The sequence below is a fragment of the Staurois parvus genome, unplaced genomic scaffold (genome assembly GCF_062004578.1).
Source record: "Staurois parvus isolate SC_StPar_1 unplaced genomic scaffold, SC_StPar_1.0 ptg000198l, whole genome shotgun sequence".
Lineage (NCBI taxonomy): Eukaryota > Metazoa > Chordata > Amphibia > Anura > Ranidae > Staurois > Staurois parvus.
This window is the reverse complement of record NW_028317994.1, coordinates 7134349-7159986: the sequence shown is the minus strand read 5'-3', so window position 1 is coordinate 7159986 and position 25638 is coordinate 7134349. Positions and strand designations below refer to the sequence as shown.

General features: G+C 45.0%; 1 protein-coding gene and 2 long non-coding RNA genes across 5 annotated transcripts in view; 2 read left to right on the top strand and 1 right to left on the bottom strand.

Annotated features, from left to right (window-relative positions):
* The window catches only part of LOC149461571 (uncharacterized), a 139783-nt gene extending 136713 nt beyond the window's left edge, over window positions 1–3070 (top strand). Inside the window, exon 3 of the long non-coding RNA XR_016312822.1 lies at window positions 3018–3070. This is a non-coding gene — a long non-coding RNA (uncharacterized LOC149461571). The remainder of the gene's footprint in view (window positions 1–3017) is intronic.
* The window catches only part of LOC149461570 (uncharacterized), a 522205-nt gene that overhangs the window by 418394 nt on the left and 78173 nt on the right, over window positions 1–25638 (top strand). The gene's annotated exons all lie outside the window — the stretch shown is intronic.
* Window positions 861–25638, bottom strand: part of FREM1 (FRAS1 related extracellular matrix 1) — a 151329-nt gene continuing 126551 nt past the window's right edge. Inside the window, exons 33-36 of the mRNA XM_089678089.1 lie at window positions 25385–25513; window positions 23050–23156; window positions 19449–19534; window positions 861–4036 (exon numbers count right to left, since the gene is read on the bottom strand). Coding sequence (XP_089534215.1) covers window positions 3843–4036; window positions 19449–19534; window positions 23050–23156; window positions 25385–25513 — 516 coding nt within the window. The 3' untranslated portion in view covers window positions 861–3842. The remainder of the gene's footprint in view (window positions 4037–19448; window positions 19535–23049; window positions 23157–25384; window positions 25514–25638) is intronic.

Genomic DNA, 25638 nt, shown 5'->3' with positions numbered 1-25638 from the left:
TCCCCAAATGGGACAGGGTTTTTAACCATCCCTTGCTCTATTCAAAATGCAGAAAAATGTTTTGCTTATAGATCTGCTTTAAGCTAAAGAAAAAGTAAATTTAAAAAATCTCCACTCTGCACGGGTTAACTGCACTTGTTTTTTTTTTTTTTGGGGGCGGGGACTGGAAAAAGGTCAATTACTTATTTTGTTCTCTCACATTGCATGACTAGACCCCAAATAATTTTTTCTTTACTGCTTGACTACTCACAGTTCTACAATGTCATCAGATACAATGCAGGACCAATGGTCCTGCTTTGTACATGTGGATAATGAAAGTCAGTCCACATCCTGGGAGTGTCAGAAACTGGGTTAGAGAGACAGCTTTCAGGGGAGCAAGGAATAAGGTAAGTACTTCACCTCATTTATTATCCTCTAAACAAAACAATCAGTTAACACTTGCAGAGTGGATGGGTTCAGCTTTAAAGTATATATGAACTCTTACCTTGTAAAACAACTCATTCAGCTTAAAAAAGAAATGCGAGGCAAAACATTTGTGTATATATATATATATATATATATATATATATATATATATATATATATATCACATGACCTCTCAGCTGCATAAGGGGCTTAGAGAGCTGGGGTGGAGACTGCAGGGTGGAGTCAGAGAAACAGCATTACACTGATCTTCCCAATTAAGAGCTCTGCTGGCGGGGCATCTCAACACAAGTCTTAGCCATCAGAGGACCGGCAGGTTGTACTCCCAGCACAGCCAGAAAACTTACCACGGTGGGATCAATGTGCATGGTCAGTTTGAAATAGGAAAGCAGGGAGACTGGCAGGAACACCAGATATTTCACACAAAGGAAGCAATACAAAGAGAACAGGATACGTTTTAATAAGTACATGGTACAACAGCTACATATCAGGAATATGAAATGTTAGGGTAACATACACTTTAGGCAAATGAAGGGAAAGGATGTCTATGGCAGTTAGGGGTAATTCTGTTATTATTAAACTTGTCCTGGATGCATGAAATTTGATTTAGTTTTAATTTAGTTTTATTGACAACAAACAATTCCAGCTAAAAAGCAGATCTTCAGCAACCTCAGAAATGACTCACTCTTTTATTGTGATGTGTTTTTGTTTTACTTCTGCTTGTTTATCTTGGTGATCCATTTTCTAAATTATCTGATATACAGATATATTAACTTAACTGTTTTTCCAAGAGCTTGATTTTAGCTTGATGAATCAAAAGTCAGACTCATACTGTTTACACCAACCTATTCATTTTAACAGATTATTGCAAACATAACAATACTTTTGAAAAGTGTTGGCCTTTAATGAAATCATAGTTGTAGGCAAGGCTATTTTGACAAGTGACTAATTTTAAGACTACATATTTAACTGTCACTATATTATTACAATCACATAATGTCTTTACTTATTTTTAAACAATAATTATTACCTATTAGTCTTCCAGCACATGACTAGTATGGCAATTAGGCTATCATCATCCATTTAATCAAGTAAGTACATCTAATAAGCCAATCTCTCGTCTCCCCTTATTTTGCAAAGCACTGCACACATTTTGGTACAATTTAAGCCCCTTATAATAATATACATTTTTAACAGCAATAAGATTTGGGTGGGTTGTAATTTATTAGGCAGAATGGGAATTATCAAGGGTAAACATAAATTTCCATTGGTCCTGTTCTACATTTTATATATTACATGTATAATGTGCTGATGAAAAACACATCAGATCTATACTATAACTAACACAATTCACAGAGGTATGGCAAGAACCACAATGCAGAGCCCCATGCCCAGTGGTCACTTTCCAGGCTAGCCAGTCAATCTGGGTTCGGGTTTTGCCTTCAAAGCTGTTGCTAAGGGTAAGCTGGATAGCTGATAAGTAAAAACTAGGTCAAGCAGCATCAGCTCTTGATTGAAGTCAAGTCACTGAAGAAAAAATATCTGCAGTGTACAGATTATCTTTATTGAAGAAAAAGTTAAATTAAATAATAAGAAAAAACGGTTATTAAACATTTAGTTAGAGTTTTTCTCAGCAGAGCTAAATAAAAGGGGTCTGACCTTCTAGGACATTAGCAACATTAGTTGGATTAGGGGTTACACAGGGCATAACTTTACATCATTTTTTGTTTGCCAGTGTCCCAACCTACTGAAGGCAGAGAATAAACCAAATGTTTGAGAATTGACTACAATAATGTCCCTTCAATGCACTCTAAAGAAAAAAAAAATATGTTATTCTCTTAAAGTGGACATGAGGTCTAAAAAAAATTAAGATTTGCTATGTTATAGTGAACATCTAAAAATGTTACATTTTTCTTAAGCAGTACCCTGAAAGATTTACCTTTTTGCCTTCAATTCCTCGTGAAAAATAGTACTGCTCTTCCTGTGTTTAGACCCTCTTGGGCCTTGATCTTCATAGTTGTATATCTGCAATATGAAATGATCTAAACACTGCTGCTTCTAACTGCTAGTTTCACAATCACACTAGCAAAATAAGGAGGCACACACCATGTATATCAACCACATCCGCTAATGAACTAAGCTATAGTTCCCTCATCTTGGCTATGCCCCTTTGATGAATTTCACCCTAATTGGGCTTAATCTATGACCAAGCTGGCCAAGATGCCGGGCTGTAGCTGAAGCCTCTGTTAACTCATCAGCGGATGTGGTTTATATATGTAATGTGTGCCCCCTAATTTTGCTATTGTGATTGTTTCATGGAGTAGGATGTGCTCCTAGAGGGGCTGGTACTCACTGTGGGAGGAAAAACAACAAAAAGATGAATGGAAGGCATTTGGGCAGTGATATTTTTTAAATGTGGTGCTAGTTTTTAGATTTGGTGATGTAAAAATACTGTGTTGCTTACTGTTCTCCTTGCTGCAAAGGAAGTTGTAGCTGAAAACCTGCAGTGCACAGATAATCCTGCTCTTGCTTCATTTATTCTGTGATTCCCTGTTTTCTAAACCTCACCTGCTGCTTGTGTCTTTTTTGATTAGACTTTATTTCATCAATGGGAAGCTCTGGCATACAGAAGCAAAGCCCATTTATCTGTACATAGAAAACACAGTACAAAACAAGGCATGGTAAGTCAGTAATGGGGAAAAGATCAGCTGCTGGGAATCCACAGGCAATACAGGTGACTAGTCTACTTGCCGTTTCTGGGAACAGCTTCCACAGAATTCCAATCCTTTTTAAGTCTTTACTACATATTAGAATACATTTTGTTAAATATACAATTGGTAGGATTTACTAAAAAATTAGAATAATAAATATTCCTACAAAATGTCCAATATGTAAAGTGTTACTAAACCTACAACAGTAAAATCAGTCTGTATATGCATTAAATCATGCTTGTTATTCTCACTGTGGAACCTAAGGGGTTAATCCACTGCATTGTGTAAAAATTCTGTTTGATCCTGTCTTCTCTGATCCTCCCCTTCTTCCAGTGTCAACCTCTTATCTCCTGATAAGACATATCATGTGGAGACACTCTGCACATGCTCAGTTTGGTGTGTATTGCTAGAGACGTTTATTTTTTCTTGGGAGAGTGCATCTGATCATCACAGGGCCAGTCAGCACTGTCCAGACAGAGGGTCAGGGGCCCTGAATCCTCCTAAAACAGAAGGAAAACTCCTTCTACAAGCTTTAGCCAGTGCTCTGCTGAACACTGATTGAAGTCACAAAACTGCTGATGAGAAAAGGTAATTAGCAGTTTATATTTACTAGAATAATTGCACTTCCATGTTATGTGTACTGTGGGAGACTGGACTAAGTGAATGCAGGGTCCTGGGTTTAGCAACATTTTAATGACATAGTAAGTACTACACTCTTTTTGAGCAGATAAAATAATTCAATTTCTGGCAGTTTTTCAAGTGCCATTTGCCTTTCTTTTGCACCGAAACACAATTTTTCCCTTTTCTTGTCTGGCGAGTTGGTCGTCTTTTCCAGTTCGTGAAGGTAGTCTTCTCTCCTTTACTCCATTCCCAGTTGCCACTGTTGGCACGGTTAGTTAGGCCTTCAAAAATAAATAGAATCAATCAATTTTTATTTGAGCAAAGGATTATTATTTATAACAACATCCTGCTGAAGTTTCAAGAGATTTTTTTTTTTATCAGTCTTAGGTTCTGCTGTTAGTAAATAAGAACTGGTATATGCTATATGGCTTCCCTCCACAGGTGCATCTATGTTTGATGCTTTTTTCTTGCTTAGACAGACCATAACCAGTTGTAAACTTCAATCTGTTTATAATGTCAGTTAAAGTGAAACTACACTGCATCTGATCACCAAAAACGCTATTTATTCCTTTTTATTGATCAAAGCAAACTCAGCCAGCCATTGATATCTGCATGCTTTATTCTGCTAAGAAATCACTTTGAAAAACACCCACAAGCATTTCTGGTCATGAACAGCTTGAATAGGGGCAGGTGATTCATGGTACATTTACTTCCTGCATTCCATCTGCCCTTAGCTTAGGCATGCAGGCAGGAGGGTGTGCTCACCTGAGAGAATCCCTCCTCCTCTCCTGAATACTCCTGGGATGTATGACATCATTTTGGACTAGACCAGTGGTCTCCAAACTGCAGCCCGGTGGCCAGATGCGGCCCTTTGCTTGCTTTTGTCTGACCCTTGAGGCATTAGTCCTCCCACTGCAAGCAACAGTGTGGCATAGTTTCTCTCACTGACACCGACAATAGGGCACTACTCCTCCTATTGACAACAATGATGGGGCACTATTCACCCATTGATACCAACGATGGGGCACTAATTCTCCCATTGATACTAATGATGGGGCACTATTCCTCCTATTGAAATCAGTGATGGGGCACTATTCCTTCATTGATACCAATAATGGGGTACTATTCCTTTCATTGATACTAATGATGGGGCACTATTGATCTCATTGATACCAATGATGGGGCACTATTTCTCCCATTGATGCCAATGATGGGGCGCTATTTCTCCCATTGATACCAAGAATGGGGAACTTTTCCTCCCATCGTTACTAACGATGGGGCACTATTTTTCCAATTGATATCAATGATGTGGCACTATTGCTCCTATTGATACAAATGATGGGGCATTATTTCTCCTATTGAAACCAGTGATGGGGAACTATTTCCCCATTGATGCCAATGATGGGGCACTATTCCTTTAATTGAAACTAAGCATGGGGCGCTATTCCTCCCGTTGATACTAACAATGGGGCACTATTTCTCCTGTTGATACTAATGATGGGGCAGTATTTCTCCCATTGATACTAACGATGGGGCACTACTTCTCCCATTGATACCAATGATGGGGCACTTTTCCTCCCATTGATACTAAAGATGGGGCACTGTTACTCCCCTAATACCAATGATGGGGCACTATTCCTCCCCCTAATACCAATGATGGGGCATTGTTTGCTCTCACTGACGCCAGGACATTTTCTTCTCCCACTGGTCACAGTCCGGCCCCCCTAAAGTTTGAAGGACAGTAAACAGGCCCTTTGTTTGGAAAGTTTGGAGACCCCTGGCCTAGACCTAAACAACTGAAGAAATGTAAAAAAAAAATGTCTTCACAAATCATAGCAGCATAAGGATTAAAAATAGTCAGTGATATTTGAGAGAATGAAAATCAACTTTAAAGCAACCTGGCTAAAAAAAATATTTTTTTCTGTTCAAAAGATTTTTATTTTAGTTTTCAAAATTCACAGTGAACAGGTTGTAGAAACAGGACAAATAGTGCAAAACAATAATCATGTACATCAGAATACGGCCACCTTGATATGGCCAGGTTCACAGACAGCACAGTTGGAGATAATCAGCCAATGAAAGCAGTTATAATGGTATTTGCTAAGAGCAAGACATCTCTTATGTAAGAACAGGAGAGTATGGAGAAGGATGCAGAGGGTGAGTAGATGGGCAAGAGAAAAGATAAGGGCAGAGGAGGGTGGAGGTATTTCTGGGGGGCCTAAGTCTTTGTGAGAAAGGCTACGTAAGACGTACGTGCTTCATTATGGTTTGTGCACCAAGGAATCAAAGTTAGCTGGGAGGAATGTATCTATCTACGGCTGCCAGCTTTTAGTATGCTTGGGGATACAGTCATAACATCAATTTTGTCATGAATTATGGCACATATGACACAATACTTGACCTCAGGTAGACTGAGTGTGGGTTTTTAAGTCAGCTGCCATTGTCTGTTTGGCAGCTTTAGTAATTAGTAAAAGAAGTTTAAAGTAAGCAATGGCAATGTCTGGGGGACATTAATTCAGGATCACTATAAACTGGTCTTGGCAGTCCGAAACCTGTGAACTTCCGGGCACACCCACCAGACTTGTAGAGACTAGAGATGAGCGAATTATTCAAAAATTCGATTCGGCTGATTCGGCGAATTCGCGGAATAAATTCGATTCGAGTCGAATATATTCGCTGCGAATTTAACTTATAAAAAGGGTGTTTCTAGGCTTCAGAGAGCCTTTATATTAGTGCAGAACACTGTACCTTTAATTTAAATGCCCTTGGAGTCTGCTGGGGAAGAGAAATAATACTGTCAGTCAGTATGACATGCAGATGAGTGCCGTCGATCTTAGAATCACAGCACACTTCACTCATTTGGGCAGTCACGGGGCCAAAACCAGAGTGTGGAGCCACAGTGTGGCGGTGGAGGCAGCAGCAATGGGAGGCCATACAGCACCCTATGAAAAAATGGAACCCACCAGCAGTGTAAGGAGACCTGAAAGTGGCACATGGCAGAGTGTGGCGATGGAGACAGCAGCAATGGGAGGCCGTACAGGGACCCATGACACACTCTGGACCTGGCAGCAGCATGAGGAGGCGGTACAGGGGCCCATGACAGATAACGGGCCTGGCAGCAGCATGAGGAGTCGGTACGGGGGCCCATGGCAGATTACGGGCCTGGCAGCAGCAATGGGAGGCCATACAGCACCCTATGACAAAATGGAACCCACCAGCAGTGTGAGGAGACCTGAAAGTGGCACATGGCAGAGTGTGGCGATGGAGACAGCAGCAATGGGAGGCCGTACAGGGACCCATGACACACTCTGGACCTGGCAGCAGCATGAGGAGGCGGTAAAGGGCCCATGACAGATTACGGGCCTGGCAGCAGCATGAGGAGTCGGTACGGGGGCCCATGGCAGATTACGGGCCTGGCAGCAGCAATGGGAGGCCGTACAGGGACCCATGACACACTCTGGACCTGGCAGCAGCATGAGGAGGCGGTACAGTGGCCCATGACAGATTACGGGCCTGGCAGCAGCATGAGGAGTCGGTACGGGGGCCCATGGCAGATTACGGGCCTGGCAGCAGCAATGGGAGGCCATACAGGGACCCATGACACACTCTGGACCTGGCAGCAGCATGAGGAGGCGGTACAGGGGCCCATGACAGATTACGGGCCTGGCAGCAGCATGAGGAGTCGGTACGGGGGCCCAAGGCAGATTACGGGCCTGGCAGCAGCAATGGGAGGCCCGTAATCTGACAGCACCCTATGACAAAATGGAACCCACCAGCAGTGTGAGGAGACCTGAAAGTGGCACATGGCAAAGTGTGGCGATGGAGACAGCAGCAATGGGAGGCCGTACAGGGACCCATGACACACTCTGGACCTGGCAGCAGCATGAGGAGGCGGTACAGGGGCCCATGACAGATTACGGGCCTGGCAGCAGCATGAGGAGTCGGTACGGGGGCCCATGGCAGATTACGGGCCTGGCAGCAGCAATGGGAGGCCCGTAATCTGCCAGCACCCTTTGACAAAATGGAACCCACCAGCAGTGTGAGGAGACCTGAAAGTGGCACATGGCAGAGTGTGGCGATGGAGACAGCAGCAATGGGAGGCCGTACAGGGACCCATGACACACTCTGGACCTGGCAGCAGCATGAGGAGGCGGTACAGGGGCCCATGACAGATTACGGGCCTGGCAGCAGCATGAGGAGTCGGTATGGGGGCCCATGGCAGATTACGGGCCTGGCAGCAGCAATGGGAGGCCGTACAGGGACCCATGACACACTCTGGACCTGGCAGCAGCATGAGGAGGCGGTACAGGGGCCCATGACAGATTACGGGCCTGGCAGCAGCATGAGGAGTCGGTACGGGGGCCCATGGCAGATTACGGGCCTGGCAGCAGCAATGGGAGGCCCGTAATCTGCCAGCAGCCTATGACAAAATGGAACCCACCAGCAGTGTGAGGAGACCTGAAAGTGGCACATGGCAGAGTGTGGCGATGGAGACAGCAGCAATGGGAGGCCGTACAGGGACCCATGACACACTCTGGACCTGGCAGCAGCATGAGGAGGCGGTACAGGGGCCCATGACAGATTACGGGCCTGGCAGCAGCATGAGGAGTCGGTACGGGGGCCCATGGCAGATTACGGGCCTGGCAGCAGCAATGGGGGGCCGTACAGGGACCCATGACACACTCTGGACCTGGCAGCAGCATGAGGAGGCGGTACAGGGGCCCATGACAGATTACGGGCCTGGCAGCAGCATGAGGAGTCGGTACGGGGGCCCATGGCAGATTACGGGCCTGGCAGCAGCAATGGGAGGCCCGTAATCTGCCAGCACCCTATGACAAAATGGAACCCACCAGCAGTGTGAGGAGACCTGAAAGTGGCACATGGCAGAGTGTGGCGATGGAGACAGCAGCAATGGGAGGCCGTACAGGGACCCATGACACACTCTGGACCTGGCAGCAGCATGAGGAGGCGGTACAGGGGCCCATGACAGATTACGGGCCTGGCAGCAGCATGAGGAGTCGGTACGGGGGCCCATGGCAGATTACGGGCCTGGCAGCAGCAATGGGAGGCCCGTAATCTGCCAGCACCCTATGACAAAATGGAACCCACCAGCAGTGTGAGGAGACCTGAAAGTGGCACATGGCAGAGTGTGGCGATGGAGACAGCAGCAATGGGAGGCCGTACAGGGACCCATGACACACTCTGGACCTGGCAGCAGCATGAGGAGGCGGTACAGGGGCCCATGACAGATTACGGGCCTGGCAGCAGCATGAGGAGTCGGTACGGGGGCCCATGGCAGATTACGGGCCTGGCAGCAGCAATGGGAGGCCCGTAATCTGCCAGCAGCCTATGACAAAATGGAACCCACCAGCAGTGTGAGGAGACCTGAAAGTGGCACATGGCAGAGTGTGGCGATGGAGACAGCAGCAATGGGAGGCCGTACAGGGACCCATGACACACTCTGGACCTGGCAGCAGCATGAGGAGGCGGTACAGGGGCCCATGGCAGAGTGGCGAAGCGTAAGCAGCTTAAATTGAAGGCCATACAGAGGACTATGTTAAAAATAATAACATGTTTGGGGCATGATTCATGGCGGATTTAGTCAGTTGTGTCAGGAACTGGTGGTTTGAAATCCAGACTAATCCACGCCTGATTCATTTTCACAAACGTGAGTCTCTCCACACTTTGGGTGGACAGTCGTGTCCTCCGCGGAGTTACAATACCTCCTGCCGCACTAAACACGCGCTCCGATGCCACTCTACTGGCCGGGCATGACAGCCTTTCAAGGGCAAATTCAGCTAGTTGGGGCCAAAGGTCAAGTTTCGTTGTCCAGTAGTCAAGGGGATTGTCTACCTCGGTTGGCAGGGTGCTGTCCAAGTAGGCCCAAGCCTGTTGTTTGAGGTCCTGCTCCAGGTCCGCCTGATGCTGCTGCGGCTGGTTAGTAGTTTCCTCACTGCGCTGGTGAAGAAAGCTACTCATCATCGACTGCAGACTGAGGCAGCCGCTGCTGGTGGAGCTGCCACTGCTCCTACCACCCCACCCCTCCCCTGCTGCCATGGCAGCGGAACGTGAGCGCACAGGGCCCACAGTGTCTGAGGATGGACGTTGGCGCAGAAAGGCAGAGACCAACTGACTACATAGGTGGTTTTTATAGTACGTTATTTTGGCCTCCCTCTCAGCAGGTGTGAAAAAGGCCACCATTTTTGAACGGTAGCGAGGGTCCAACAAGGTGGACAGCCAAAAGTCATCCCTCTGTCTGATGGTTATTATTCGGCTGTCGCTACGCAAGCAACCGAGCATGCTATGGGCCATTTGTGCCAAGGAATGCGAGGGACTCCCTGCCTCCATCTCCACAGCATACTGCCACGGTGCGTCTGGGTCCTCTGTCTCCTCCTCCTCCTCTATCAGATGCTCCTGCTCCTCCACTCCTGTCCGCTGAGTGGAAAAACCACCCATTTCACTCAATAATTCCTGAGCACCAATGTCCTCCTCTACCTCCTCCTCTTCTTCCTGTCCTGCCCCCACAGGGGTCATGTGGCGTTGAGATCTGTGCGCCACGTCTACCGCACCCTGACCAGCCATTGTTAACAGCATTTGTTCCAGGACATGCAACAGAGGAATGACGTCGTTCATCCCATAGTCCTGCCGACTCACGAATAGCGTGGCCTCCTCAAAGGGCCTGAGCAAGCGGCAGGTGTCACGCATGAGCTGCCAATGGCTGACATCTAAGTTACACAGGGGAGTACCTTTATCCACTTGTAACATCAGGAAATCGGTGATGGCCTTTCGCTGTTCGTAAAGGCGGTCTAACATATGTAGGGTTGAATTCCACCTTGTTGCAACGTCGCAGATCAGGCGATGCTGTGGAATTCCGTTCTGCCGCTGCAGCTCAAGGAGGGTGTGCTTTGCGGTGTAGGAATGGCTGAAATGCATGCAAAGTTTACGTGACATTTTAAGGATGTCTTGCAGTGGGATGGTGGATTTTAGGAACCGCTTGACAACCAGATTGAACACGTGAGCCATGCATGGCGCATGGCACAACCTTCCTTGACGCAGAGCAGACACCATGTTCTTTCCGTTGTCGGTCAACATGGTTCCGATTTTCAGTTTGCGCGGAGACAGCCATCTGTCGATTTCTCTGTTCATTACACTCAGAAGTTCCTCCCCTGTGTGACTACGTTCGCCAAGGCATACCAGGTGCAGCACAGCGTGACACCGTTGCGCCCTGCACATGTGATATGCCGGTCGGGTAATGGGACTTGGCACGGGGGTGGCGGCTGAGGACACGGCGGAAGAAGAGGTGGTAGAGGCGGACATCTTTGCTGGACCAAGGACGTGCAAACGTGGAGGCAAAAGCGGCGTGACCTGTCCAAGTTGCTGGTGCGGCTGTGCCGGCACCACGTTCACCCAGTGGGCCGTAAATGACATGTACTGTCCCTGACCGTAGTTACAGCTCCACACGTCGGCGCTGCCGTGCACTTTGGCAGAGACCGACATGCTCAAAGACTGGCCCACCATCTCTTCTACATGTGAATGCAGGGCTGGCACTGCCTTTTTGGCGAAGAAATGCCGGCTTGGCACTCTCCACCGTGGCTCGGCACAAGCCATCATTTCTCGGAAAGGTGCTGAGTCCACCACTTGGAAAGGGAGGGACTGCAGCACCAGAAACTTGGACAGGAGGACGTTCAGCTTCTGCACCGTCGGGTGCGTGCTCGCAAACTGTTGTCTCTTGGAAACGGATTCCAAGAAAGACTGCTGATGGAATCCGTGAAGAGGAGTAGCAGGAGAAGGAGCATCTGAACGAGCGGAAGATGCCAACGAGTGACAACTCCCCTCAGCAGAGGTGTTGGAGCCTTGACTGGCTGATAGAGGGCGATTGACATCGGGTGACGGAGCAAGTAACGGAGCGGGTGATGGAGCGGGGGCTGGGGCAGGCAGAACCGCCGTATCTTTATCACGGTTTTCCCAGGCCACCGAATGGCAACGCTGCATATGCTGACGCAACGCTGTAGTCCCAACATGGGCCCCCTGGCCACGCTTGACTTTCTGGCCACATAGTCGACATACGGCTACGTTTACTGCCTCGGGCGGCTTGACGAAAAATTGCCACACTGCCGAGTAGGAAACTTTGCCCCCGATACTCCTCACTGGCTGACTGCTACTTCCTCCGTGCACACCGGCACCACTACTGGCCGTGGTGGTAGGCTGCAGTGGAGCTGGTGCTCTACTCCGTGGCCGTTTGCCTCCACTGACACTGCTGCAACCCTGCTGCCTCCTGGGCAACCCACCGACTGTTTTGCTCGCTGCCAAGCTGGCACCCTCTTCTCCTGATGATGCGGAAGCAATAGCCTGATGACGACGAGGCTGCCAAGTGCGATCAGCCTCATCATCATCAATTAGGGTCTCCGCCTCACTACTAGCCCCCTCGGCTGCGTGTGGGTCAGGAGACAGACCTGTCTCTAGACCGGCTACCGAGCCACTCTCCTCGCCAGTACTTCTTCGCCTGGCTGCTGAAGAGGCGGATGTCTCCCCCCGTTCCTGACCGCCCTCTGTTAGCTCTTCCTCACTGTACAGTGGGGCTGAGCCCACAGCATGCGATACTTCGCTTGGTGAGGGAACACCAAAGGACAGGGGCAGGTAGAGGACACGTGATTTCAGTGGGCTTGCTCCCGGGCCATGCCAACTAACGGTTGTGTCTGACGTACCCACCGACCGTTGGCTGTAGGTGTCAGAGGTGACCTGGGAAGAGGAAGACGACCGAGCCAACCAATCGATGACGGCAGGGTTGTCGGTGGAGACACGACCGCTGGATGACACCGGGAGCACTGGCCTCTGGCTGCGACTAGTGCTGCCTCGACCCCTTCCTCTGCTGCCACGTCTGCTCGCTCCTGAAACATTGCCTCCTCTGCCACTCCTCTGCGTGTTGTCTGACATACTCTTTAATTCAACGATTCTGTGTCCCTGAGTAACGATTCTGTGTCCCTGAGTAACAATTCTGTGTCCCTGAGTAACGATTCTGTGTCCCTGAGTAACGATTCTGTGTCCCTCAGTAACGATTCTGTGTCCCTGAGTAACGATTCTGTGTCCCTGAGTAACGATTCTGTGTCCCTCAGTAACGATTCTGTGTCCCTGAGTAACGATTCTGTGTCCCTGAGTAACAATTCTGTGCCCCTGAGTAACAATTCTGTGTCCCTGAGTAACAATTCTGTGTCCCTCAGTAACGATTCTGTGTCCCTGAGTAACGATTCTGTGTCTGTCCCTGAGTAACAATTCTGTGTCCCTGAGTAACAATTCTGTGTCCCTGAGTAACGATTCTGTGTCCCTCAGTAACGATTCTGTGTCCCTGAGTAACGATTCTGTGTCCCTGAGTAACGATTCTGTGTTTGTCCCTGAGTAACAATTCTGTGTCCCTGAGTAACAATTCTGTGTCCCTGAGTAACGATTTTGTGTCCCTCAGTAACGATTCTGTGTCCCTGAGTAACGATTCTGTGTCCCTCAGTAACGATTCTGTGTCCCTCAGTAACGATTCTGTGTCCCTCAGTAACGATTCTGTGTCCCTGAGTAACAATTCTGTGTCCCTGAGTAACGATTCTGTGTCCCTGAGTAACGATTCTGTGTCCCTGAGTAACGATTCTGTGTCCCTCAGTAACGATTCTGTGTCCCTGAGTAACAATTCTGTGTCCCTCAGTAACAATTCTGTGTCCCTCAGTAACAATTCTGTGTCCCTCAGTAACAATTCTGTGTCCCTGAGTAACAATTCTGTGTCCCTGAGTAACGATTCTGTGTCCCTCAGTAACAATTCTGTGTCCCTGAGTAACAATTCTGTGTCTGTCCCTGAGTAACAATTCTGTGTCCCTGAGTAACGATTCTGTGTCCCTGAGTAACGATTCTGTGTCCCTCAGTAACAATTCTGTGTCCCTCAGTAACAATTCTGTGTCCCTGAGTAACAATTCTGTGTCCCTGAGTAACGATTCTGTGTCCCTCAGTAACAATTCTGTGTCCCTGAGTAACAATTCTGTGTCCCTGAGTAACAATTCTGTGTCCCTGAGTAACAATTCTGTGTCCCTGAGTAACAATTCTGTGTCTGTCCCTGAGTAACAATTCTGTGTCCCTGAGTAACGATTCTGTGTCCCTGAGTAACGATTCTGTGTCCCTCAGTAACAATTTTGTGTCCCTGAGTAACAATTCTGTGTCCCTGAGTAACAATTCTGTGTCTGTCCCTTAGTAACAATTCTGTGTCCCTGAGTAACAATTCTGTGTCCCTCAGTAACGATTCTGTGTCCCTCAGTAACGATTCTGTGTCCCTCAGTAACGATTCTGTGTCCCTCAGTAACAATTCTGTGTCCCTGAGTAACAATTCTGTGTCCCTGAGTAACAATTCTGTGTCTGTCCCTGAGTAACAATTCTGTGTCCCTGAGTAACAATTCTGTGTCCCTGAGTAACGATTCTGTGTCCCTGAGTAACGATTCTGTGTCCCTGAGTAACGATTCTGTGTCCCTGAGTAACAATTCTGTGTCCCTGAGTAACGATTCTGTGTCCCTCAGTAACAATTCCGTGTCCCTGAGTAACAATTCTGTGTCCCTCAGTAACAATTCTGTGTCCCTGAGTAACAATTCTGTGTCCCTGAGTAACAATTCTGTGTCTGTCCCTGAGTAACAATTCTGTGTCCCTGAGTAACAATTCTGTGTCCCTGAGTAACAATTCTGTGTCCCAACAATTCTGTGTCCCTGAGTAACAATTCTGTGTCCCTGAGTAACGATTCTGTGTCCCTCAGTAACAATTCTGTGTCCCTGAGTAACAATTCTGTGTCCCTGAGTAACAATTCTGTGTCTGTCCCTGAGTAACAATTCTGTGTCCCTGAATAACAATTCTGTGTCCCTGAGTAACGATTCTGTGTCCCTGAGTAACAATTTTGTGTCCCTGAGTAACGATTCTGTGTCCCTCAGTAACAATTCTGTGTCCCTGAGTAACAATTCTGTGTCTGTCCCTGAGTAACGATTGTGTCCCTGAGTAACAATTCTGTGTCCCTGAGTAATGATTCTGTGTCCCTAAGTAACGATCCTGTGTCCCTAAGTAATGATTCTGTGGCCCTAAAGTCTCTGTGGCCCTAACTCTGTCCCTAATACACAGAGGTCTGTCTCTCTTGAATGACCGGAGGCTAATGGAGAATTCTAAGATGGCCACGATTTATAGCTCCACCATTACACAGTGCTGGCTGGCTGGCTGCTGATTGGCTAATGCGATCACATGTCATGAATGAATGCATTATGGGTCAGCGCGCCTTGTCTGCGCGCCTTCCCAGAGATCCCCGCTCCGTCGCCACACATGTCGCCGCCATTTTTGGGAAAATTTGATTCGTGCATCCGAAGTTTGCTAATTTTCGGATTCGACGCGAATCGAATATTTCCTAATCTTCGAAACGAATTCCACTTCGTCATGTTCGATTCGCTCATCTCTAGTAGAGACATTCATGGGGGTGCCATTCAGAATAAATTGGAGCCCTGCGTGTCTTCTGAGGGGAGTGTGATTTGGCTGCTGGTGGTTATGGTGCGGGAACAGCTGCAATTGCTGCACCCGCAACCAGCCCGCATAGTGTGAATCAGGGCTTAAGAGTAAATCACAGACACAAAGGGGTGGGATCTGTGTCTCCAAATGAACTCAAAGAAACATTTTATGCTGGACTCGGGATCAGTAGCAATTTTGAGACAATTTGGATGTTCAAAAGCAGTCCAAATTAGGGGTGGGCAACACAGCATACAAATTGTAATGCAACAATAAAACTGGGGTCTGCCTGCAGCAATAACAAGAAAGGAGCTGTTTTTCTGATGGAAGTATTTAACTCTTTCGCTGCCAGGCCTTGTGCTCCACTTTTAAACCCAGCTGGCCATTTTTGCAATTTTTCCATTGCTTTTACTTTACTTTACAGCTTTCAGATTTGTAAAAGACCACCCAAGCCATATATATTTTGAAACAACATGACCAGTAGAATAAAAAGAAGGTGCTACTGATTTTTAAGACTCTGTGATATTTGCGCAAATGTTTATCAAAGTAATATGTTTGCTAAAATTCACTAAATTCATTATTAGCAGATACAAACACGGCATATTTTACAAAATTCCTGCTAAATGTAAAAGTTTAACCTGTATTGAGTTATTAAATAACAAATGTTTGTCAATTTTAAATTGCACCTTTTTGAAAAATGGTGAAAATCGAACATATGCAAAAATGTAAAAAAACAAATCTCTCAAAAATCTGAAGGTTTACATTTTTCATTTACAGCTTTCAGAGTTTGTAAAAGACTCCCTAAACCATGTATTCTCTGAAAGCACATGACCGATAGAATAAAAACAAGGTGCTACTGATTTTTAAGGCCCCACGATATTTGCACAAATGCATATCAAAACGATATTTTCACAAAAAATACACAAATATCATTCTCAGCAGATACAAACACTCCTGCTAAATTCCTATTAATTATAAAAGCTTAACCTGTATTGAGTTAATAATTACCAAATATTTGTCAATTTTAAATTGCACCTTTTTGCGAAAGGGTGAAAATCAAACGTACGCAAAAGTTTTCATTTTTCACTTACAGCTTTCAGAGTTTGTAAAACCATATATTTTCTGAAAGCATATGACAAGTAGAATAAAAAGAAGGTTCTACTGATTTTTTTTAGGCATCACAAGAGTTGTGCAAATGTTTATCAAATCACTATTTTCCCTAAAAACCACTAAAATCCTTATTTGCGCACAAAACCACAGCATAACTTACAAAGTTCCTGCTAAATTCCTACTAAGGCTTTCTTTAATGTAGTGTACTAAAGCATATGTCCATGGAGGGCTGTGTTTACCTGCAGGGTAGGCACGGTACCTGTACAGGCAGTCCTATTCACGTTGACTGGAATGCAGCAGCTACAAGAACAGATCTGACATCCATGCGGGTGTAGGTCCATGGCCCCAAACACAATGATGCATGGAACACCTGTGCATCCCTGTGCAGCTAACCATGGCCGTGCTGTAGTACACCCTGCATGAACGAGGCCTCTTGCCTTGTTTAGACTTGCGGTTGGGGGCAGCAAAAATGCGAGGTTGAGCTGTGTTTTTTCCACCTGCCCAAAAGGGGGGGGGCCCCTTAAGCTGCAATAGGCAGTGGACAGGATGATGATGCAGTCATGCTTAAGAAGCAAGGGGGATTTAGACACACATCTAAATCCATCCTTACTATGTTTTTTTATTTCTATTTTTTTTTCAAAACTTTTTTATTTTTTTGAGACATATTTTTTAATATTTTAATTTTTGGAGCGTTTTGGAGATACATCAGGGGTCTAAACAAACCTCTTTCTCTTTTTTGAAACAGAGAAAGGGACTGAAGATAGCTGCTTCTGCAAGACGCGCAAGGCTGCCATTCATTCTGAATGGCACCCCCACGCATCTAAACCTATGGCGTGATCACCACAGGGTGCAGGAACCGCAGATCAAAAAGACCATGCAGTTTCCCTGCGGATGCGTTTTGGAAAAAGTGCATGCACCTATTTGCGTGAAATGCCGACACGGCAGCCTATTCAAATGAAAGGGCTGCCATGCCTGTGCAAATGTTAGTGTGAACCTAGCTTTACTATTTATTTTTATTTTCTTTTACAGTTTAATTTATTTATTTTTGCTAACTAAATACATTTTTAAAATATTTTTACATTTTTTTTTATAAGGTGGGGGGCGTTGGAGAGACATCAGCGGTCTAAACAAACCTCTAATGTCTCTTTATTAAGACAAATAAAGGGACTAAAGACAGTTTCTTTCTCTGCAGCCTGAGTTGCACTTTGGGTGAATTAGATAGGAGTCTTTATAGACTCCTTTCATTCATAAAATAAAACATAGTACACAGTCTTTACTATGTTTCATTCACAAATTGACAGATAGTAAACACAATCAATGAATACAGAAGTGATCTGTACTGATTGCTGTCTGAAATAATTGAGGAAAGGAAAGGGGCTGGTAAACATGTTTACCAGCCCCCCCCCCCCCGCTCTCAGAAACTCAGAAAGGAAAAGGAAGGGGGCACCCTCCCACTTTCCATGCTGACTGCTATCTGTCAGTGGCTGCAGCCCGCGAGAGGAGGAGGAGGGAGATCTGGCCAGCTGCAGGGAGGGGCGCCCAGACACAAGAGAGGAGGGGGGCACTAAAGCACTAAAGGGGGGGTCAGAGCAGCAGGGGGGTACCTGTCCTGTCCTGGCAAGTGGATCCCTTTGTGGCTGCCCAGCAGCACTGAAAGCTGGTGAGAGAGAGGCAGAAGAGGGAAGCTGAAGAAGCTGATAGCTGCAGGGCAGCCATAGAGGGATCGGGGTTTGCAAGAGGGGGTTCAGTGCTGGGGGGGTAACCAGAGCAGGCAGGGTATCTTAGCCGCTAATCAGAGCTAGCCTTTTGTTCAGCAGAGTTTCTGCTATAAGTTTATGGTCTTTTAAGTGACCATGAGCTTATAGCAGAGAAGGAATACAAGTTTGTATGGCGTACAGATCTGGCCAGCTAAAAGCAGTGCTGTAGGTCTGTATGCTGTACGGACCTGGCAGTGAAAGAGTTAAATACTCAGTTCTTCTTTAGCAACATTTAACACTACCCCCAGAGTCGCTGATTTCTCTAGCTTTCTAACTAACAACCTGTATAGGGGACAGAAAGCTTGAGGGGAGTGTGCAGGAGCCTGACACTGCACCAGCAATCCAATAATCACAGGTGCAAATTGCTTTGAAAGCTCCTTCAAAAATATGTGCATTTATTATGTTTTGGCCTGTAAGTAGATAAAGTCATATAGCATGGGCCACATCCAGACAACTGAGGAAAATCTCCTTCTAAAGAACAGGAGTTGGGCAAGGGGTGGAAGAATGATACCCCGAATAAGGTGAATAGCTGAATTCAACTCGGACAGCAAGGACACTGTAGGCTTCAAAACTACCTTATCTATGTGTAAGACCAAAAAGAGTTCATTGTAGGACAAGGCTGCCAGCTCAGAAACACGCCTTTCAATGGTGATTGATTCAAAATAAAACTACAAACAAAACTCCACTAGGGGGCTAAATTTGTCTGAGAGAGGACCTTAGAGTGTCCTAAAATTGTGCTGGAACAATAATGTCATTTTCATTTTCCTTTGGAAATAATGTGTAATCTCATGATACATGTGAGAGCCTGTTTGGGAGAAATAGATCCCAGAGACATGAGCATCCACAGCTGAGTGGTATCAGCAACTTCCATGGAAGCTATATGTGACTAGTCTAGGTTCACACTTAACCGTTTTCCGCAGCGTTTTGCAGAAACGCACTACAGTCCATTTAACAAGATTTCCCATGGGACACGTTCACATCTCCGCGTTTTCACCCGGTGCGTTTTCTGGAAAGGGTCAGGGACTTTTTTAAACGCAAAAAGTTGAATTTTTGGTTCTATAGACTTCAATGGAGACGCAGCAGAAAAGCATGTAGTGCATTTTTGTGGCGTTTTTGATGCGTTTTAGATTTTAATTTGCCTAGCAACAAGAAAAAATGAAAAATGTTTCAAAAACGCATGTGCAAAAACACAAAACGCACCGCAAAAAGCACTGCAGAAATGGATCAAACACAAACTGCATAGGTGTGAAGATGTAGTTTTCTCATCTATGTAGTGAATGTGAAGGACAATTATAAGATTTTATTTTGGATTAAAGATACATGCCTATCCAAAAGGACTTTCTTCTACTGAAGTTCCACAGCCAATCCATCTGTTCTTTACTGAAGATATCTACAAGTGTTCCATGGTACCTGTATTGGAGCAAAAGAGGGAAAACATGCACATAAAAAAATAGCCCTTCTAGATTTTAATGTGTCAATATAACTTTTACAACATCATATCTCTAATGTTCATGCAAAATAATTTTCAGTTGCCCTGTCCTCAGGGGTGGACTAACTATTTGGAAACTCAGGCACTGCCTGAGGGCCTGGGGTCAGTAGGGGGCCCCATGAGATGCCCCTGGTACCTTTTTCATAGGCTTTTTTGAGTTTGGGCAAGGACACAGGGGCCCCATGATCCTCTATTGCACGGGGGCAACATGAGTTGTCAGTCCGCCCCTGCCTGTCCTACTGTGCCGTAGGCATGGTCAACACTATCTGGTAATAGTATGGCTCAGTCTGACAGATGTAGGCATTAAAGTTGAACTCCAGGACATAAATGAATGCAGCTCTTGTACCTACTTAACTGTTTTTTAGATTGAGCTAGTGTAAGCTAATATACTTCAATTTGACTCTATATCATGCTTTTATAGTCTCCTATACAGCATGTGTCAAACACAAGACCTGCGAGCCGAATGCAGCCCGCCAGGCCACATCATGTAGCCTTTGCACCTCTCCAGCAGCTGCAGCATCCCCTCATTTCCACCCCCACCTTGTCTCAGCAGAAGAGAGGACAGAACTCCTCCAACAGATCCTGTGCCTCTCTATGCAGCCTCTCCTTGTCTCAGCACTGAGCAGTCTCCAGCTGACTGCAGTCCTTCTTTGGTCCTCCTCCAGACCCTGCACTTTATGCTTCATAGCTCCACCCTAAGCTTTTCCCAGCAGTAGTAAAAGGTAAGGGGGGGGGGGGTCGCACTGTGATGTTAGGGAGGGTGGGGGAATCTTTACTTCTGATGACGGGGGAGAGGGGCTCTTGACACCTGATGTAAGGGGGGGGGGGGAGGTACTCTGGACATCCAGTCTTACAAATACAACTGGCCCTTTGAGAACAACCAAAATGCTGATGTGGCCCACCAGCAATTGTGTTGACAAAGAACATACTGCTAGGAGGTGAAAACAGACTACACCACTATATTACTCGTCTGTAAGTGGTGTCATACATATTGATTTGTTGTGTGGGAGGGCTGTGTAAATCTCAGGATTGGATTAAAGACAACCATTTCCTTTGGCAAATACGCCTCTCCATTATATATATTACAGCAGTGTATTTATTTTTTTTCGCCTGGAGTTCAGCTTTAAGCTTTCAAATTAACGATCCAGATTGTCAGTCCCTTACAAAAGTGGTAACTCCACTTTTGTGCAAAAAAAATTAACAAATAACAAAAAAAAAAAAAAATATATATATATATATATACTGTAGTATACAATTGCAGCACAAGTCATATTATAATTGAATAGTATTAAAAATTAATTAATTAATCTGCAGTGCTGTGATTTTCTGTAAAATTAAATAAAATATGGCAACCTAAAGGCGTTCTTTACACAGATGGTGTACAGAATGTCCCCACCAAAATGTAATTTCCTGCTTGTGTGATTGACTTACTGATTTTCCCAGAAGTCTGCACTAAGATGCAAGTCAGATTTTGGGCATCTCTGGCAACAAAAATGTAATTTGTGGTGAGATACTTGCAAAGGGAAATCATGTCTAAAGACATGTAGACCCTGCCATTTTCCTCATTAGAGCCCTGCAGGTGTGGCTGCTAATTGATAATTATTAACTATGAAATTACTCCCATTCTCACACACTTTGCACATGATACAGACAAACAGCTATTACTTTAGGATAACAAAAGGTAGGAATCTGCAACAAAGTTTATGTAGCACCCCTCTAGATAGCCAGGGGGAGCTAGTGTTCAATTTTTAGTTAGGAGGGCTGAGCAGCAGCCTGGATGCAATAGTTAGCAGGGTTAAATTTGGTTAAGGGCTGAGAGGCTCTGCAAGTCAGTTCCCTGTTACCTCTCCCTGCTCTAGAATCTTGCACAAGATTCTAGGAGCAGTGGGCAGGGCTGAGAAGGGGCTGGCTAGCACACTTAGGGGACCCTGGGCAATGCCCAGGCATAAGGCTTGGCATGGGGCTTGGGCAGCCCTTCAATGTGACAGAGCCTGCTCAGTAGCAGGACGGCTTGGGTGGAAGATGGAATGAGAAGGCTGAGGTGCAGGAAGCTGAGAGGGGGCCCAGTTGGGAAGGGGCTCATTTCCAGGCAGTAGTGCAGGAGAGAAGGAAAGCTCAGACCTCATGGACTCCCAGAGCGAGGACCACCTGTGCAGCAGGGAAGGAGTCAGCACAGCAGAAGGTTCAAAAGCAGCTACCAACCCACCAGCTCATAGGGACAGGACTGAGTGAGTAATCCTAGTAATTCCACACCCCCTTGGTCAGTTAAGGGGAAAAAAACACTCTGATGGGAAACTGGGTTAGCACCTTGCCTGGGACTGCTCACCTTAAAGTGACAGGCACTGGATTCCCTGCCCAGGGATTCCTTCAGACTGCTGGATAGAGCAGGATTATCTGGGGTCTGGGGTGCTACACCAGGAGAGGCCAGAGAGCTCTCCAAGAAAATGTTGCTGTGTAAAGGCTTGTACATACAGTAGTTCGAGGAAGTTGTCCTCAGTTGCAGTTCCCTTGGGCATCCCATATACCCATTACCCCATCCAAGTTCTAAACCCCTTAGTAAAATATAAAAAAAGCAAGCTGAAGGACTGGTTACTGTCTCCTGAATACAAGTCTTAGGAATGCGTGTTGCCTGGCTGTGCAGGACTTTAGGGGGACCCAAATCTCCATCAACTCCTAAGGGGCTAGTGCTACATTTGTTAAAATCCTTGCAATGTACATTGATTGAATCCTACTGTATTCTGAAAGCAGGGAATACACCAATCAGCGCTGCCAGCTATAGCCTGAGATGCTGATTGAGTGGGGAAAATTTGACAGAGTGGTTGTACAGAAGGCATCGATATATCGACTTCTGTAGAGCCTCTCTGACCATGCATGGTTTGAAATTTGTCTGGTCCTTGCTGAACCAGCCGAAGTTCAATCCATGCATGGCCGGCTTAAGTATTTTCTTTCATAGCATTTTTTTTTGTGTACAGTGAGCTGAGCAGCTCAATTTACAGTTTTAGCACAATTATTTGCCGAGACAAAGTAACTCCTGTGCTCAAGTGGTCGAAAACTCTAAATCCCAAAGAAAGACCAGGAGAAGATTGTAACAATGAAAGGGGTTACGAACATCACAGAGCTGTAGTGGAATCACATTGGTCAGTAAATCTGGCATAATGTGATAATATGCTGTGCAAACAAGTGCATTATGGCTAAAAGTTCCTGAATGCCCAATTTTTTTAATTTTTTTGCAGGTGGTTTACTTTCACTTTAAACCACTTGTCATAACCAAATTTTATGACAAGTCGCACACAACCTTCCTCAGTATTTCACTTGCAGAAGTTCTGCATTGTATTCATTATTTTTTAAACAAGAAACTTGACTTAGGTGCTTGTCATAACTGAAGGCTTATTTCATGAAAGATCTAGTAATTCAGAAAATAGACCAGTGTTCTTACTGTTCCTGACATATCCGGGCTGCGGTGATCCATGTGGCCTTCTGCTCAGTGATGTGCTTGTAGCAGCTGCTGTCACGTGGAGTCCAGCCAAATGGACATTTTGTTGCCTGAAATATATACAATTTATAATTAATAGAAAAATGGCTTTTTTCCAGGAAACTGGCTCAACCACCTTAGCCTGAGCACAGCTGAATAACAGAGCTTATGTGAAACCACAATGTGGAAACTGCTTTAATATGACCATATTGTGTTTAGCTGGAGATACATCTCTAGGAAAAGGCTGTTAATTACTAGAAATCGTAAACCATAAATACATCAAAACAGAGGAAGAAAGAAACCCACCACACACCCACTCTCATCCTTTGAAGATATTTTGTTATAACAGTTTTTTTTTGCATAACTTATATCTTTGAAATATTACAAAATAACAGATTGATAAACAGGTCATACAATAGAGTTTACGTGGCGATGCCATATTTTATGAGAATGTCTGTACGTATACCAAGCCTTTTTTTTAAATTACTTATTCCTTACCATGCCACACTAGATGCAGCCCTATCTATGGCTTAAAGTAGAACTTCACCCAAAAAGAGAAGTTCTGCTCTTCCTCCACCACCCCCATCCCCCCCTCCCCCGCCATACTGTACTTGTTCTTTTTTGGTGGGGGGAGTGGTTACCTAGTTTTATCAGGTACCCAATTCCACTTCCATTTGGATCACCTAAGCTATTCCCCTGGAAGTTCGGCTCCCCCCCTCCATGCCCAAAACCTTCTGGGATATGTCACAGGTTCCAGGAGGCTGTGGGAACATTCACATTGCACAGGAGTCACAGATGGATTCCCACAGTTAACATATGGCTGTGAGCCTGAAGACCTGAAGAACTGGCCTAGGTGAGGATCCCCAGACAGGTGAGTGTCTGTTTAATAAAAGTCAACAGCTACAAAAACTGGGACTTTTAATTTTTGGAACCCTTGTTAAAGCTCCTTTTTAACTGTGACCATGTCTGCCCACATGGGTGCTATGGGGCCAGGGTGGTGGGAGACAGGGTCTAGAAGAGAATCTGTCCAGGCAAATTAAACATGGAAAATCTGAATGTCAAAATATCACAGATTTGTTACTATAAAATTAAGAGCTGACAACAAATGCACAAGAGGAGTATTCATGATAACTAATCACAGCTGTTTCTGTAATCAGCAAACAACATTTTTTCAAAATTTACTGGGTGGCAGCTCAGTCAATTCTTCCTCATGTAGGTGTGGATTTATTGCCTTCAGAGCTTCTACTGCGGCTCACCTGACCAACACTCTGAAATTAACCCTAGAAATCCTTACACAGTTTCCTGGGGCTGTAAAATTCCCATAGGTTTTACCATAAATTTAATTAGTCGTGTGCAGGAGACTAAAAATGTAATAATATAGTTGTTATTATTGCTGCTACAACTGTTATTTTTTCTGCCAACTACTGAATCACCTCTTTCATCACTTGCTAAGGCAGTAGAAGGGTGGGAGGCTTTAAAATTTACATTAAGATCCCAAGATATTATAAGTTATTCACAGCATTGGTTTCTAGTTATGTACTGACAGCTCTCCTATCTCTCAATGATTTAGAAATGCTTTATATTAAGATTAAAGACAGTATTGTCTGACCACCAGGTCACTGGGGAGCCACTTCAAAACTGTGCTATGGGGCTCCATGATCTACAGGTATACCCCTGAACCCAGTATGTATTGCAATTCTATATATCCTATTAAAGTACAATTTTACATATCTAATAATTGTAAGGTTAATACAATATTTATTTAGTAGAGACCAACCAGCCATTTTCAGCTTGCTGTTTCTGATGCTTTCTGAAACTGTTGTATAGGGTTCTGATATTAGGATGTTAAAGAAGTGGAAGATTACATATTATCTCTGACAGTGATGTTTCCAATTAAAAAAACAAAAAACAAAACATCACTTACCTTATAAACATTTGTCATATTTAAACTTGACTTCAGTAAACTGACATTTGATTCTCTGCTATTTATTTTTAAAATCATGCCTTACCCTTCTTCCTTAAGTAGAACCTTTAGGTCCCAAAATATAAAAACATTTGTTGACACTTATTCCCTAAGGCAAATAAAAACCTGCCAGAATCCCCATATATAAAATGCTGATATAAAGTGGACCATGCCACTAACCTACCAGAAATGACGCAATCACTAGAAATTCTATCACTTTCCTAAAACTTTGGAGAGCATCACAAACTTGTCAGCAAAATGTCAAAAATTTATTTTTGAATCTGTAATATTTAGTTCCCTCTAAAGAGTAATCACAACATAAAGAATCACTAGTACCTTGGCATTAGCTCCCCATATGTTCCATGATATACCATCACACTGGTAAAGCTTTTGACTTTTATCATCAAAATGCAAGAGTCCTTTTAAATCTGGTGTACATTCCTTAGGAAAGGTCATTCCTTTTTCCTACGGCATAATAGATAATAGTCAAAGTTAGATTTTAATGAATAAACAATATTTTTCTATTAAAGGCGGGATATATTTTGAACTAATACAACACACACTTTTAATGCAGAACTAAAGTGCTTTTA